The following is a 16,260-nucleotide window of genomic DNA, read 5'->3' as shown; positions in this document are numbered from 1 at the left end:
CCAATAGGCTCATGTTGTAGAACCCTCCAATGTTTTCATTTGAATTTTTTGAATGATCCATATGAACTGATTAACACAAAATGAGAAAGATGTCAGCCTAAATAATTTTTCTTAACCAAATTTTCCACTTGGAGACTTACTGCTGAAAAGAAATTAAACCTGGTAACCAGTATTCAGCTAATCCACTGGGCCTTGATTCCATGTTCATACAAACTTTAGTTTTGTAAATGCTAGAAAAATACCTATCTTTTTAGTTTGGATATAATACCTACCGGTGAGTTTTAAAGAAGGAAATGCATTTAATCTAATTTAAAATCAAAGGACTGTAAAGGCAGTAAGGAAATTAAAAAAATAAAAGAGGCCAATCAAATTTGACTTCCAATGTATTATAACTATCTGTGGATTTGTAATTGCATCATTTAAACTGTCTTACGTGGAGTCAGATTCAGCATTGCACTGGAGAAAGAATCCTACGCTTTTTTGGTGTGGTCTGTCTGGATAAAAGCGTGGCATCACCATAATCTTCCATGGCAGATTTCGCACAAAACACGGAGGGCTAAGGACCGACTCACTCAGTCTGCTGAAGCGCTCGACAGTGAACTGAAAGGTTGCCTCGGAGCGCCAACTCGTGTCTGCAAGAAAACATGTGACTGTCAATCAGAGCCCGTAAAACAGCCCTGAACGCACCAACAAACCGAAATAAACTATTCTACACAACATCAACTAGCTGCTAAAACCTAGCTCTCTGGAAAAATAACATCAGCCCAATTTACTAATAACCTAAAACAGCACAGTGATATGCAGCTTCTGTGTGAATGAAACCCCAAATTCAGGAGGCTAACAGCACACACCTGCCTTCCCTCCTAGATTTAAGAGTCCAGTGTGGTAAGAACAGCTATTCTACTTCTTCTCACATGATTCTTAGTGCATGGAGGAGCTTTGGAGAGAAGGGATGAAACATGTGACATCTGTCAAGGTCAGGGGTTGCAGAGGAAAAGAAAGAGCCTTGAGACGTGAGCTGAGCTGAAGAGGAACGAAGGGGGTGCTGAACTTGCAAACACAGGTGGCCTTTCGGGTAGAGGGCTATTCCCAAGGAAGCGCGGCACTGCTTAAAGACAAAATGATTGCTGAAAAGTTAGCCTACAAATAAAGGTTAAGTAACTTTATTAGTTCACAATTTTTGTGCAACATCAGTCTGGACTCCCTAGCAAAAAAAGAAAAAAAGGGGGGGGGGAGGGGGGTAATTCTTTATTACTCAATGAGACTAAAGGGCAATTTAAGGAATTAGGATTTTTTCCAATAAAAAGCAATGTGTTGTTGTAGTGCCTGATAGTAGACATTCAACTAATGTCACAAACTTTAAAATTCCAGCTTTTTACTGACGGTGGCTGGTCATTTACAATCGACACAAGCGCCAGATTAGCTCTGACAAACCCAGCAGTGTCCATATTGACACTTCTCAGACTCCCAAGGCCACCCGCCCATCTATCACTGCCAGCACTTCTTAATAGAGCATCGGAAAACTGCCACAGCAAGGTGCATGCTTCTCCATGCTTCCTCTCACTTTCTGTGCCATCCCCCTTGCAGACTGGGAACAGTTCACAGACGGGCAGGGGGCCACACCGTGAGGAGCCACAATTAGTTTACAGAATGAAGAGGCATGGAAGGTTTTTTAAGAATCGGGTGCTATTTTGACATCCTGCCCGATTGGCTCCTGAGGTACCCAATGAGACTGGAGGCTCAGGGGAAGAAGAGCGGGTTAAGAGAACACTTCCTCCCTTCATCCTTCAGTCTCCAAACTGCACCGAGAGAGCTCAGGACGCAGACTTCTCAGTGTACACAAACTGCCTGATTTGTGACTAACTGAATTTGTTCTTAGGAAAACATGTCCATCAGCCCTCATGAGAGGTTAATATTCTTCACCAAAGAAAGAAAAACCAAATGTACGTGTGACAGCATTTTTACCTTAAACTTTCTTCACCCCTAGTAATTTTTCCTACACATGACACTGCTCAGCAGTTTACAGTGAGTCCTTTAAAAGGAGAGTAGTTGAGCAAGGGTTAGTCACATCTAAGAGGTGACTGCATTCTGAATCCAGCCTCTCCTAGTGGCAGGCAACCCTAATCCTCTTAATGGATAATCAAGTCCACCGAAAAGGCAAGAAACTTGCTCAACAGAACGGTGTCAAGAATGGCTCAGGAGAAAAGCAGGCCACTTTTTCATAGACACATAGATCACATTTGAGTGGTATTTAAATTCTGCAAGGTGAGCAAGGACAGCTAGGACTTAATTCCCACTTTATAGACAGGGAAACTGAGGCTTCCCGAGGTTCACTGGCTCATCTTATCTAAGGCGTTTTACAAAGTGACCACGGGAGTTTAATTCTCAAGATCTGTCAACGCTGAGCACAATGACCCTGCTTCTGATTTGTAGGATGCCATTCCAACACTCCACCAAACACAGACCCCAATAAAGCTGACCTGCTGTATACGGATTGAAGAACTGAACAGAACCAAATGAAAGCACCCCAGGACACTCACTCCCAGGGCCTAAAGATTTCGAGGCTGTAAGATCTCACCTCTCTTCTAATTATGATTTTGTTTTCAGATACAATTCAGCTATTAGTGGGATTAAATTTGTTTTTTAAAACATATATATATATTATTGATTTTGTACAGAGAGGCAGGGAGAGAAACAGAGAGCTAGAAACATCAATGAGAGAGAAACATCTATCAGCTGCTTCCTGCACACCCCCTACTGGGGATGTGCCCGCAACCAAGGTACATGCTCTTGACTGGAATCAAACCCGGGACCCTTAAGTTCGCAGGCCAACACTCTATCCACTGAGCCAAACCGGTTAGGGCGAGGATTAGATTCTTATAATAGATTAAAAACTGACACATATCAGTGTTTGTCTGTTCTTCAGAATTTAAGTCAATTTCTAAACTCACCTTTAAATATTATTAAATAGGACCCAACAATAGTGAAGTCAGCGTGGCACTGAGTCCATGCGATGGCAGGCCTGGCCCGACAAAGGCTCAGTGCCCTGAGCCTGGTGCCAACCCGGCTCATGGTACTCAGTTCACTCATTGAATATACACTAGATCTGAGATTCTGCCTCACAATAAAGGCACATCCTTAGAACTTATCTTCCTAAACAGGAAATTTAACGTAAGATTTCAAGTAAATAGAAATCTTACTCTATCACTAAAAATTATTTATACTAATTTGATAATTCAAAATTATTTTGAATACAAAAAGATCAAAATAAGAAAAGCTTACTTGAAACCCATCTTTGACAGATAAGGCTGGCCTGATATAGCCCTTTAAGGAATTACAACAGGCTAATATAAGTGTTTGCCCAAGAAAATGGATGAAAGGTCCTTGAGATTCTGTGTACAATTTTTGCAACTTCCTGTGTGTATAACTACTTCAAAACTAAGAATGTTTTAAGAAAGCAATAAACCTGGAATTATGAAGGATACCCCACATCTTGCAGTATTAGTATTCCATCGAAACAAAGACTCTAAACGGCCAGGATGCCACAGAACTCCTATCACTCCAAGAATCTTTCTATTGTAAATAATAGAACAATGAGCTGTGTTAACTGCTGCCATCAGACATCCTCAATCAGAAAACTTGATAAAGGCCACTTTCCCATCCTGTCTCCGAAGACAGCAGCAGCAGCAGCAGCTCCCATCTAGTCCCCAGCTACCATTTTGCTTATTCTTACAACAATCTTATCTTTGCAGGTCAAAGGCCAGCGTACTGGCCTGGGGTTTAGTTTTGTGAAAAAGTAGAGGAGGATAAAATACTTGGGTTTTCTGAATCAGAAAGGTTAGAGTGAAGTTTTCCCAAATGGCACTCTTGCAGTTAATTGTATCAAGCCTCGAATACAAGTCTTCACAAAGCCCTAGTGAATTCCCAGAAGTTACTTGTTTCATGGGTACCAACAATCTCAATCTAGATCCCTCTAGATCTGCAGAGGCTGCACTTGCTCTAAAGCTTCTCATGATCATCTCAGGAAAGACAGTGACACTAACATCCAAGTACAGTACGTGTGCACAACTAGGAAATGATTGGATACTTGTCCACAACGCTGTTAACAGGATTTATGCTCTCTACCTCACAAACATTTTTCCAAACTGTGTATTAGCTACTTAACTTTTATATAGAAAATGTGCCTTATTAAGGCCTCTCTGCACAGTTATGGCATTGATCATTGAAATCCAGTGTTTTCCAGATTGAGGTGTTAAAGGAAATTCAGGGAAAAGGGGTTCTAAAGTCCAGAGTTTTTGGGGAATCATTAACAAAAACAGTCTTTCAGAGAAAGATGTTCAGATACTGAATGACTCAGAGACCTGTACTACAGAAACTTGTTTAACCTAGCACTCCTCAAACTTCCTAGATTCACAACACACTTATGTCCTGCAGAAGAGTGTTTTGAAATACACATGATGGCTGTCCGTAAGTAAGGAAAATGCTGCCCTTAAGTAAGGCTTCTGCGCCTAGAACAAGAACCACCTCCCTCCTGCTCCCTTTCCCATCAAATAGAAATTATGTGGGGGGTTTTTTTTTGTTTGTTTGTTTTTTCATTCTCTTACTCTTGGGTCTTTCAAAAAGCACTTAAAATCCAAACCAGGAAGACCATTATACTTTCTCCTATAATATGCTTCTTCCATGTGGTAATTCACAGCAGGAGTGTTTCCATTTTTAGGTTCTATGGCTCAGTATCATTACTTAGTACTAATAATTTAGTAAAATTGCCTTGAGAAAAAAGGGATTTTACATACATATGATCGCATATAAGTGATTCACAAATGAGGCCATTCCGGCTCTAAAGAGACAACTGGCAGTATCTAGACATTTGGTTGTCACAACTAAGGGGATGAGAGTGGTATAACACTAGTGCCCTTTAATGCACAGGACAGCCGCCTACAACAAAGAATCGCCCACCCAAAAAGGCAACAGAGTTGAGGCTGAGACACATGCCTTTTTTATCTACATCTGTGTCTCTCCCAAGCCCTCTGCCCATAAAAACACCAGTGGAAATATCAGATTGAAATTGCTCTGTGGAAACTGGACTGAGAGTGCTGTGACTGGGCTGGACCAGCTATTGCTCCACAAGTGGTTAGAATTGGTCCTTCACTCACACCTGCCACATCAGACCTGGCTGTGCCTTCCCACTACACTCTCTGAATTACTTTTGGCATCTCCGATGTCTAAAATAAAACCAAGAGCCCAGCAACCAGAGACCACACCCACACCGTTGCCCTTGATCTAGAGTGGAAAGCGCACTCCACAGGTAACAAAGCAGCGGGGTTTAGACCACTCTTCTTTACCTTCCTCAGATATTGCCTCAGCCAGCTGCCAGGGGGTAAACCGCACTGTCAGAGAAATCTCAACTACGGCTGCAGTTTCTCATGGAGGCTGAACTTTTGGCAGGAGGTCTGAACAGCAGTCCTTCTGGTGGTGCAGCCCGTGGCTGATGAAGTTTCTTTCAACTGCCCCGTTACACCCCTGGGAAGGACACAACCCTCATGAGGATTGATGGACATGCTTTTGACAGAACATGGTTTCATATTACACTGCAAGATTCCAGGGGCTGCATAGAGTGATGACTGGCTGCTACCTGCTCACGATTTTTGACCTTGCCAAAGTACAGATCACCTAATCTAATAAATTATATTTAAAAAAAAAAAAAAAAAAAGGAACTGCCTCAAAAGAAAACGATTCCCTAGGCATAAAATGTCCATGCATGTATATATGCATATGTTTTCTGCATAGAACATATAGACCTAAAGTTAGTGTGGGAGAATGAAGGCCAAAGCTTGGTCTGATTTCACACCTAACAGGAGTGGGATACAGACACTGATAGACATGCTGCACTAAGAATGCAATGGAAAGCCAAGTTCCAATGTCTGGAAGTATCTTGCTGCCAACAAGGAGGAAAGGAGAGTGACATGTAGTTAATCTGAATACTAACAGTGGCAGGAAAATTGCAGGCCTGTGTACGCGTTATAAAATCATAAACTTCTGCATTTAAACCTTCTCACCTAGGCTGGGGAGAATCAACTTACCTTGAAATTTGTAAGTAATCTTGATCTCAACACCAATTCAACGCCCGATTTTTCTTCAGGCACAAGCTCCTAAAAACTAGCTACTTTTAAGAAACTCAGAAGAACTTGAGGAAGAAATAGGCACCACATCTAGATACTTGTGTTTCTGACAGAGTTTCTGTCTGGTGCAAGTAAGCAAACCACAGGTACTTACCATCCTCCATGTCTTCTTCTGTGTTGTTGTGCCCATCACTCATGGCTACATTCCCGTTGATAACAGGGTTTTGAGTAATTCTTGGTGGGTCATCTGTATCTCCAGCTTTAAAGAAAACAAAGAAATTCCATGGTTTTTACCTTTTTGGCTTAAATAAAAATACATTGGTACTTTTGATTATTTCTAGGCACTAATAAGTTCCAACTGTGTAAAAATAAATGCACTCTAACCCAAAAGGCATCTACTAGTATGTTTACTAAATATGAACTTGGGTTGATTTCCAAAATGCTAAATGTACTTTAACATACACTATACCACATAGTAATCTGCTCCATCTGTAAAGATATCTACTTTGAAGTAGGTTTCCTATCCATTAAAACCAATAGATCCTAGAGAAAATGTTGAGGATTTTAAAAAACATTCCTTTTACCGTTGCTTAACTTGCTCAAACTCTGAAACATGTGTGCTTTTTGGGGGGCACAGGGAATTGGGAAGGAGGCTCCTGGGAGAATTGGCATGTATAGAGTCTAGAACAGACCAAGAAACTAATAAAATGATTTTGTCATTCTGAATGCTTGCTGAAAATATGTCTTGGAAAACATTTACATAGAATCAGAAGTATGGGTTCAAAACTTTTAAGCAATGGCTTGGAAACATAAGGTATCGATTCTAACTGTAACATTCTCATTACTATTTTTACCAATTAATTTAAAAACCATCTTCTTACACTGACATAGGTCCATGATGTAAAAGAAGAAGGGAGTGGAAAAAATGATGGAAAGCCGGCACTGAAATAGTATCTACTCGCCAAAAAGGCCATATTTCACATTCTTAGATCCTTGCCATCTTCCACATATCAGAATAGCTCACTGCAACTAATGCTGGTCCCATGTTGCCTGTGCACTGAGCTCTCCCTGGGGCATCAGGCACTTCTATAGAAATTAGACAGTCTCAGCTACAAACAAGATATTTGGTTGTGTGTGTGTGTGTGTGTGTGTGTGTGTGTGTGTGTGTTTAAAAATATATTTTATTTATTTATTTATTTTTATTTTTTTTACAGAGAGGAAGAGAGAGGGACAGAGAGTTAGAAACATCGATGAGAGAGAGTGTCATCGATCAGCCGCCTCTTGCACCACCACCCCCTCCGGGGACGTGCCCGCAACCAAGGTACATGCCCTTGACCGGAATCGAACCTGAGATCTTTCAGTCCGCAGGTGGATGCTCTATCCACTGAGACAAACCGGTCTTGGCCAAAATATTTGCTTTTAAAAATATGTACATAGGTGTGTCCTCAGCCCCCAATGTTTTAGTCTTTCCAGCATTTAGACCAGCACAGTTCAGTTCAGCACCACGGATAGCACCATCCCTTTCCCTCTCTAGACACTCCAAAACCCCAAATTATCAGGTTACATCTCTCAACCATATAAACTGTACTTTTACCCTTCTTAAGCATCACACACACATTAGAAATCACTGGAAGCCAAGAGACCAGCATTACCACCACATTTTGACAGACCAGTTCTGATCTTAACACTCTTAATTAAGTTGTTCTATTAAATTTCAATATATACATTTAAATTAACAAGTTAAAAACTATTGTTAAAAATAAACCTTTTTCTAAACTGGTCCCTTGACCACTACACCCTGACAGAAAAAAAATTGGTGGAGGGAAAATATGGCAAAGAGAAATTCCTTTTACCGATGCTTAACTAGCTCAAACTCTGAAACGTGCTTAAAAAGCAATAAAAAAATCAAGTACTGTGGCCAAAATGTCTTTCACCCACATTTATCCTAAAACATTAACTACATGAAAACACCACAGAAATATTGTATGAGGAAAAAGTAAGAAGTCCTGAGGAGGCTTATGAAATTAATAATACACAATCCACCGATAGAATATTGCACAGCTGGGTACCTATATGGAAAATTCAAGTTAAAATTCAAGTAAAGTTAAAAAAAAAAAAAGAACTAAGTAATAAATGCAGTAACTATTAAGAGGTTCTATAGAAGCTGAAGAGTATTTTTCACCATATGCACACACCCCCATCATGTGAATGTACTATAATTTTAAAGTAGTTTGTTTGACACATATCCTAATACTTTTAATTTAGTTCCTTGGTTTAAACCTCTGCGACTGCAACTGCTTTCAAGTATGGTTTCTAATGAGCAAATGCAAATATGACAAATAATTCTCTGTGCACAAAACAAAGCATTGCTCCTAAAAACAGGGTGTCATATAAAGGTAAGCAATATAAACTATGCAAGTGATAACTTGCCTGACCCATGATTCTGAGATCCAAGTGAATTCAGATTATTGTTGAAAGTATTTTTAAAGATTTGCTTTGGTGGCCTGAGATAGAGCACTTTTTCACCAGAAGTTACGATACTAATAAAAGATCGATTAAAGAGAACTTATGGATCACCATCCACAACACCTTAATGTGGGGTGGGAATGAATAAATTGGACCAGTTTTTCAGCAGCAGATTAACTGCAATGTGGCGAATGAAGAGAGCCTAATATTTTATGAAATGAGAGCTCCTGTTCTATTGTTAATGATATAGGATTTCTCTGAGTTGACCACAGAAGGCAGGTAGAATAAACAGTTGAATGGAGTTCTCCTGGGCAATACTCCATCTTTTACACACCAAGGTACACATTTCAGCAAGGCTGACCAACTTGCTCTTTCCCACCCTTCATAAGCATAAAGATGGGGGTCGGTGGATGTGAAATGGAACAAAGTTCTAATTGGTCCACCATGTACATGAGAATCCAGGACAACAGGCCCCATGAAGCTCCCAACCAACTGCCATGGGACCTTTGTAGAAAGTTGGTAACTCAAGTCTAGCTCTTGAGGGACTGAATATCCAGCTTTTAAAAGCACCTCATAAACGAGTTAGTTCAGCAAGAGGATTAAAAATTTAATTAAGACACAGTAAATCCCTGGACCAGAATTAAATGAAAGTCCCCGATAACCAAAAAGTCTGTGCGAGGCTTCCAGAAATATCCTAAATAATAAACTGCCTTCCTTATCATCAAAAGGGTGCAAGATTTGTGTATACATATATTTATTGCTATATATAGTGATCCTGCTCCTGAATTTTATGTACCGCACAGCTGGAATTTTCCCAGATTTGTCGATGCTTATTTAGCCCATATGAACAACACTAATTTTTTGATACACAACAATCTCAAATAATAAGGCTGGAGACATGTTTGGCAAACACTAATGAAATATGGAATGCCTCAAATAAACAGATTTACGTAAAAAAAAAAAAAAGTCAAATGTCTGCAGGGTGAAAGAAGCCAATTATTGATGCAAAATATACACTGACACTCAGCAAAACAACAGAAACCACTTCTGTTACTCATGGGTAAGCCTTGTGACAACAAATCCTGTGATAAGTATCAAAGGCATAATTTTAATGTATATGTAAAAAGACACCAAATACTTTTTTTAAAGAGTGAGTTTAGAAACACACAAAAGACTACCTTAGCTAGTTACAAATCCTCTATATCCTCCTCTTTTACTGAGGATGCCTATGGTTATGTAAGCTTTCCTTCCTGATGATTTTCATTTGTGATGTCATAACAGACCTACTAACCCAGAGAACATGGCCAATTGCTATGGAAATGATGCACCACTAATATGGCATCTGAATCTCCCAAATGAGCTAATAAATGAAATATAAAATTCCAATGTATTGGCTTTGACATTTTCTATCACTTCAAACCTCTACCAAAAAGGCTGGGTTTGGTGAAACCAAACACCACAATAAAACTTCCCAGCCTTTCATCTAAGATAGTTTCAAGACCACAAAGATCCTGGGGTACACAAAGAGCCAGGCATTCCTCAGATTCAGTCTCCACACGGTCCCCCAGAGTCCTCCTTGGATTTCCCACCTAGTGACACAACCCAGTGGGCAAAACCAGGTTAAAATAGATTACGATTAACAACTTAGTCCCTCAGCAAGCCTTTAACTGCACATCTTAATCCCAACTCTACCAGATCACCCTGAGTTCCAAGTCAAACCAACCTCCGTCCCAGCCATTCTGTTTGGTCTTCCTCCTCACATCTCTCCCAGCATTGAACCCATTTTAAAGAATATTACATAAAACAGAGGTTATCAAGATAAATTAAAACACTGATATCTTTCTGCATACTGATTTCTTAATTGTCAATCCCAAATACATTTCAGAAGGACAGCTCAGATACATCAGTACTCGTTCTGGAAACCTATCAAGCAGCATCAAGATTCCAATCTGAACTCCCGAGTCACCTTCTTGTCCAAGTCTGTGGTTTCCAGCCATGTCTGCATGGCTCTGCAGCAGAATCTACTGGGTTGGGGGAGGGGAGGGTTCTCTCACCCACATCAGAGTGACTGCATAGAATCTCTATGCCTCAACATTCTTTTTTCTTTCTTTCTTTTTTTTTTTTTTTAATTTCCCACAAAATAAGGACCAGAAACAGATTCAAGCAACTTCAACAATTTAAATAATCACCTTCAAAAGGCAAAATATCTGTCTCTATAGGGTGGCTTTTATGACACAATACTACCATGTTGGGTTCTCTATATGTATAGATAACCATGCCTATGTAAAATGTGTGTATGGTTGTGTGCATATATTCTTACTATGAACCCGTACATTGCAAAGAAGTAGTTTAGCAATCTGTAAAACACTAAAGCACAACCACAAAAGAAAATGGTGTGCAGTTATTAAACTTGATGTAGCTTAATTGTAACATGTAATTTATCAACCATTCTATTTTCTATGGCAAAGAGTTTGACACTAGAAAAACTGAAGCAATACTTGATATGTTTTTTAAACATTTAGGATAGTTAATAAATGACTGTCCAATATGATAACAGTACAAAAGAGGGTGTGTGTGTGGGGGGGGAGGGGGGCCATAATGGCCCAGAAATAGAATGAGGACGTTAACGGGGTTAAGTGGAGGGAGGGAGGGTGTGATCTGGTTGTGAGCATTTGAGATCTTGCTCCCCTGTACATGTTGTCAGCTTGATTCAAATAAACTCTTACAAAATTTTAAAAAATAAATTGGTTACTAGTTTCTTTGTTGTTGATTTAAGTTACTAACGACTAGAAACCGGGTGAGGAGTACATGGGGACACAGCAAATCTTCTTTTAAAAAGAAAACACAGCAAGCCTTCAAGCCTGAGAAGCAAGGAATATTAACATTAAATTTATATATGAAAAATTTTAGCATGAAGCATCCGCATAAACATATGTGAAATTCTCACATAATTAAAAGGAGAAAAAGTGGAAAGAGACTTGACTTTGGGTGGTGAATTCACAATGCACTATGCAGATGGCATTAAATAATGGCATATTGAAAACCTGTTTGATTTTTTTTAAGTGGGTAGCTTTATTATTTTTTAATATATGTTTGATTTTTTTATTTATTTTATTTATTTATTTTTACAGAGAAAAGGGGAGAGGGAGAGGGATAAAGAGTTAGAAACACTGAGAGAGAAACATCGATCAGCTGCCTCTTGAACACCCCGTACTGGGGATGTGCCCACAACCAAGGTACATGCCTTTGACTGGAATCAAACCCAGGACCCTTCAGTCTGCAGGCCAATGCTCTATGTACTGAGCCAAACAAGTTTCAGCAACTTGTTTGATTTTATTACCAATGTCACCCCAATAAATCTATATAATAATAGAGGAATATGCAAATCGTCCAGGATGCCATCATAGTAACAGTAACGATCGAACAGCAGGGGTTGAGGGATGACCAAACGACTGAACAGCAGGCTACGTGGGGAGATCAAGCTGGCGGGGGGGGGGGGGGGGGGGGGGAGTTGGGGGTGACCAGGTCGGCAGGAGGGGGCAGTAAGGGGTTACCAGGCCAGTGGGGGAGGGCAGTTAAGAGCAACCAGGCTGGCTGGGGGGCAGTTAGGGGCAATTAGGTCGGCAGGCAGAGGCAGTTCGGGGTGATCAGGCCAGCAGGCAGAGGCAGTTAGGGACCATCAGGGCAGGCAGGCAGATGAGCAGTTAGGAGCCAGTGGTTCCAGATTTTGAGAGGGATTTCCAACTATCGGTTTAGGCCCAATCCCCAGGATTAAGCCTAAACTAGCAGTCGGACATTCCCAGAGGGGTCCAGGATTTAGAGGGAGCAGGCTGGACAGAGTGGTGTCCCTTCCCCCCCGCCTGCACGAATTTCGTGCACCAGGCCTCTAGTTAAATAATAAATGAATGGATGAAGAAAAAGGGCAGCCTGGGAGCTGAGGCAAGAAAAGCTTCCATACAGATGCCTGGGTAGGCATACCGAACAAAGATCTTCAAGAAGATTGCTGGGAGGAGAGCTGTGGAGGAGAGCCTATGTCTGTTGTCCTGAGGCAATGCGAGCCCCACCTCAAGTTTGCTTGAAGTAGTTCATGAACCAGTAGCTCCCATTTACTGGCTCCCTACTGGGTTCTCAGGCAGTGATCACAGCCTCTGGGTGAGGCAAAGTGGGATGACAGAGAACATGTTACCAGAATGGGTCACACCCAGGCACTCTGAGGGCATTGCCACAGGACGAGTCCAGGTCTATAAAGCCATGGCAGCCCTTGCTCTTTCTCTACCTTCCTCCCTAATATACTATGTGCCATGTGGCCCTTTCCTCAAAGAGGCATGCTCACTCCTTAGATACAAGTTTGATGGAGCAGCCATAAAATCCAGAGGCCCTAGGCAGGAAGAAAATAAAGATGAAAGAAAGTTCTAAGCATAGAGACACAATGCTGTGAGATTCTTAACTCTATGAATATAGACTTATTACAACACCCACTCTTAACATAACCTGTAGTCCTGCACAACTTCTATATTCCTCAATTGCATGTTTCTATGAAACTCATTGTGATATCACGGGTTCACAATTACTATAGAAATAACAGAGATCCCTTTTTGCAAAGTATCATCACAACCAAGATACTGATGTTGACACAAGACACTAATCCAATTCCTATTCACTTGTACTTATTTTATGACATATATCTGTTTATGTGTTCACCAGTCATGATACTGAACAATCCCAACACAAGGACCCTCAAAGTGTACTTTTACAGCCATACCCACATCCCTTATGTGTGCCACACCCCCCCAAAAAAATAAACCCTGGCAATGACTAATCTCCACGTGTAATTTACCATTTCGTTGATGTTACAGAAATGGACATAGGTATGTAACCTTTTGGAAGGCCTTTCAACATTCAGTGTGACTCCCCTGAAACATACGTTGCCAAGTAGGGTTCCATGGCAAGGATACACCATTATCTGACCACTCACACCTGCTAACATCTGGGTTGTTTCCAGTTTTGGGGATAGTATGAATAAAGCTACTATAAATATTTTTGTACAGGTCCCGCTTTAGTATTTATTTTTACTTTTGGTTTACAAGAATGAAATGATCACTGCTCACAATGGCAAGACAAGGGCTGCAGAGATGCATTCCGGTAAACAATGACCTTCTCCCCTGTGAGTCAAATGGGAAGGAATCTGCTGTTGATATGTCACCTTCCAGGCTTTCTCAGTGTTCACATTCAGACATATGTGCATGAACATTTGTCTGGGAAAGGAAACAGTACACTAATCATAATACATGGATCAATTACAGCTATCCTGAGTCAATATACATGCACATATGCGTAAATATGCACATGGATACATGGATTTAATTTTGAACAGCACCATAGCATTATGTCATGATTACTCAAGTATTCCCTAATAGATGATTGTTTCCAGTTTGAGGGCTTTCCCTCCCTCACCCCACTTTCATGATGTACCGCAAGCAATTCTAAACTATGATTTTCACCCTGCTGCAAGTTTTGTTGCCAGTTCTTTCTCAAACAGATCTGGTCCCTAAGTAGCTCTTCACATCAAAGAACCAGAACTCTACAAAAATGGCTCCAAACAACTAAATCACAAGACCCACCTTCAGCACAAAGTTCACATACTGTGTTCAGGAGAACTCCTCCAGCTCTCAGAAACAGCTCTGTTACTATTTTTTGGAGGAATCCAAATACAATCAATTTCTTGATGGTCTGGCCCAGAACAATCTTCAATTTATGGAACCTAGTTCCAAGCTCACAAAGAGTGAAAAGCAGCTGACAAACAAGAGACACAGAAGGTGTACTGAACAGGACTAAGATGCAGGATGCTGAAACCAACCAATTATAAAGGGAAGATGTCCAGAAGCCAGGGCAGCACTGACCAGTCAGGGGGACACAGCAACCCAAAGGACGGTGGGCAGTCACGAGAGACACCCAGGCTGGGAGTTACCACACTCCCTAAGAAACCAGAGCCTCCTGAGAGCTGGGAAACAACTTCCTGCCACTTGGAGAGAACATGTGGTTCTGTGAGAAAACTCAGTAACTGAAGTCAACTCCACTTCCATCTGTGCAAGCCGTCTAAGGCAGTGGTCGCCAATCGGTGGTCCATGGATTGCTGGTGGTCCACGAGGTCCAAAAGGTTGGCAACTGCTGGTTTAAGGAAACCTTTGGAGCAGCGGTCGCCAACCAGTGATCCGTGGATTGCTGATGGCCTGTGAGGTCCGAAAGGTTGGCGACCGCTGGTCTAAGACAACATTATGCCTCTGATGAGACTATGGAATACAGCCAGTTCTTGGACAGAACCTGAGGTAACCAGGGACTGAAGTTCTCACCTCAAGTCAGTTATTTTCTCCCTTCCTTGAGTCAGTAGCTTCCAAAGTTTACCACCCTCATGGCCACTGGGTAGTGAGAAGCAGGTGCCAACAAGGCAACAAGGCCCCTGCTTGTCCAGTCACAGACAAAAACAACACTGCCCCCTGGCTCCAAGGAAACAACAACACTTTCCGGCCCTCACTCCCTCTGCCTGACTAGGGAAGTGAAGCCTCCCAGAAGTAGTCAATTTCTGAATGTGGTCCTATGTGGAAAACTTCAACTATGCTTCAAAAAGATCACTTCTAATCCATCACCATGCCATCACCATGCCATTACCAAGGACTTCAAGCATGCCCTATTTGCCTGTAATCACAGTAACAACGAAGAAGACATTCTAATTATTTCTAACACATCTTACCCAGACAGGAAGAACCTGGGAGGTGAAGGCAAGCATTTCTGCCCGGGACTGGGTAGAGCCCACACTCTTCTCTCAGAAATTAGTCAACCAACCACTTATCAATCGTCTTGTGTGTGCTGAGAGCTGGGAGAGGCTCTGGGGCTCAGGACGGAGCAGGCAGATAAGCTATGGGAGGAGACAAGAGGGGACAACTGCAATGCAGGGGAAAACAGTATTAACAGAGCCACGGGGCTTGGACATGCATCATCAGTCACAAAGAAAAGGGCATAGGTCGAAAACACGAATGTAAACGAGCCAGTTTGGCAGAGAACCTAGAGCACATGTGTCAAACACAAGGCCCGCGGGCCAAATCCAGCCCGCCAGGCCTTGCAATGTGGCCCACACCGCACTGTCATCACTGCACTCCGCTGTCAGTTTATGACATTGTCAGTTTATGACTGTTCAGTAAACCATTCGGCCCGCGATTTAGGCTGGATTTTAGATTTTGGCCCCTTCTCTGATTGAGTTCGACACCCCTAACCTAGAGAAACACATTCTAGATAGAGTGGCAATGCAGAAGAGGGGAGATGTAGTTCAGATACAGGTGGGCAGGGCCAAGGCTGTGAAGGCCCATGAAGGCCATGATAAGGACTCTGCATTTCGTTTCCAAATGTTCCCTCTGGGATAAGCTCCCACTGGGGAGAGGTGGTAAAGGGGTGATAAGATGGTAACAAAAGGAGAATTGACTTTGGATGATGAACATAATACAATATACAGATGATGTAGTATAGAATTATGCATCTGAAAGCTACATAATTAATAACCAATGTCACACCAATAAATTCAATAAAATTTTAATTTAAAAAGAAAAAAGAAAGAAAAGAAAGCCACCATGGCCTTGAAAGCACTACTCAAAGAAGAGCTTTCTGGTCCATTGGAACTAAGATG

At 41.5% G+C, this 16,260-nt stretch overlaps 1 protein-coding gene across 2 annotated transcripts in view; it reads right to left on the bottom strand.

Annotated features, from left to right (window-relative positions):
* USP7 (ubiquitin specific peptidase 7) overlaps window positions 1–16,260 on the bottom strand; it is a 69,226-nt gene that overhangs the window by 28,069 nt on the left and 24,897 nt on the right. The window contains exons 2-3 of one of the 2 annotated variants that reach the window (XM_084881105.1): window positions 6,274–6,378; window positions 434–632 (exon numbers count right to left, since the gene is read on the bottom strand). In XM_084881105.1, the coding sequence (XP_084737231.1) occupies window positions 434–632; window positions 6,274–6,378 (304 nt within the window). Of the gene's footprint in view, window positions 1–433; window positions 633–5,342; window positions 5,508–6,273; window positions 6,379–16,260 lie in introns of those variants that run through there. The other variant, XM_084881106.1, reaches the window with a different exon arrangement.

The sequence above is a fragment of the Pipistrellus hanaki genome (assembly GCF_964339955.1).
Source record: "Pipistrellus hanaki genome assembly, chromosome: 4".
Classification (NCBI taxonomy): domain Eukaryota; kingdom Metazoa; phylum Chordata; class Mammalia; order Chiroptera; family Vespertilionidae; genus Pipistrellus; species Pipistrellus hanaki.
This window is presented reverse-complemented; position numbering and strand designations above follow the sequence as displayed.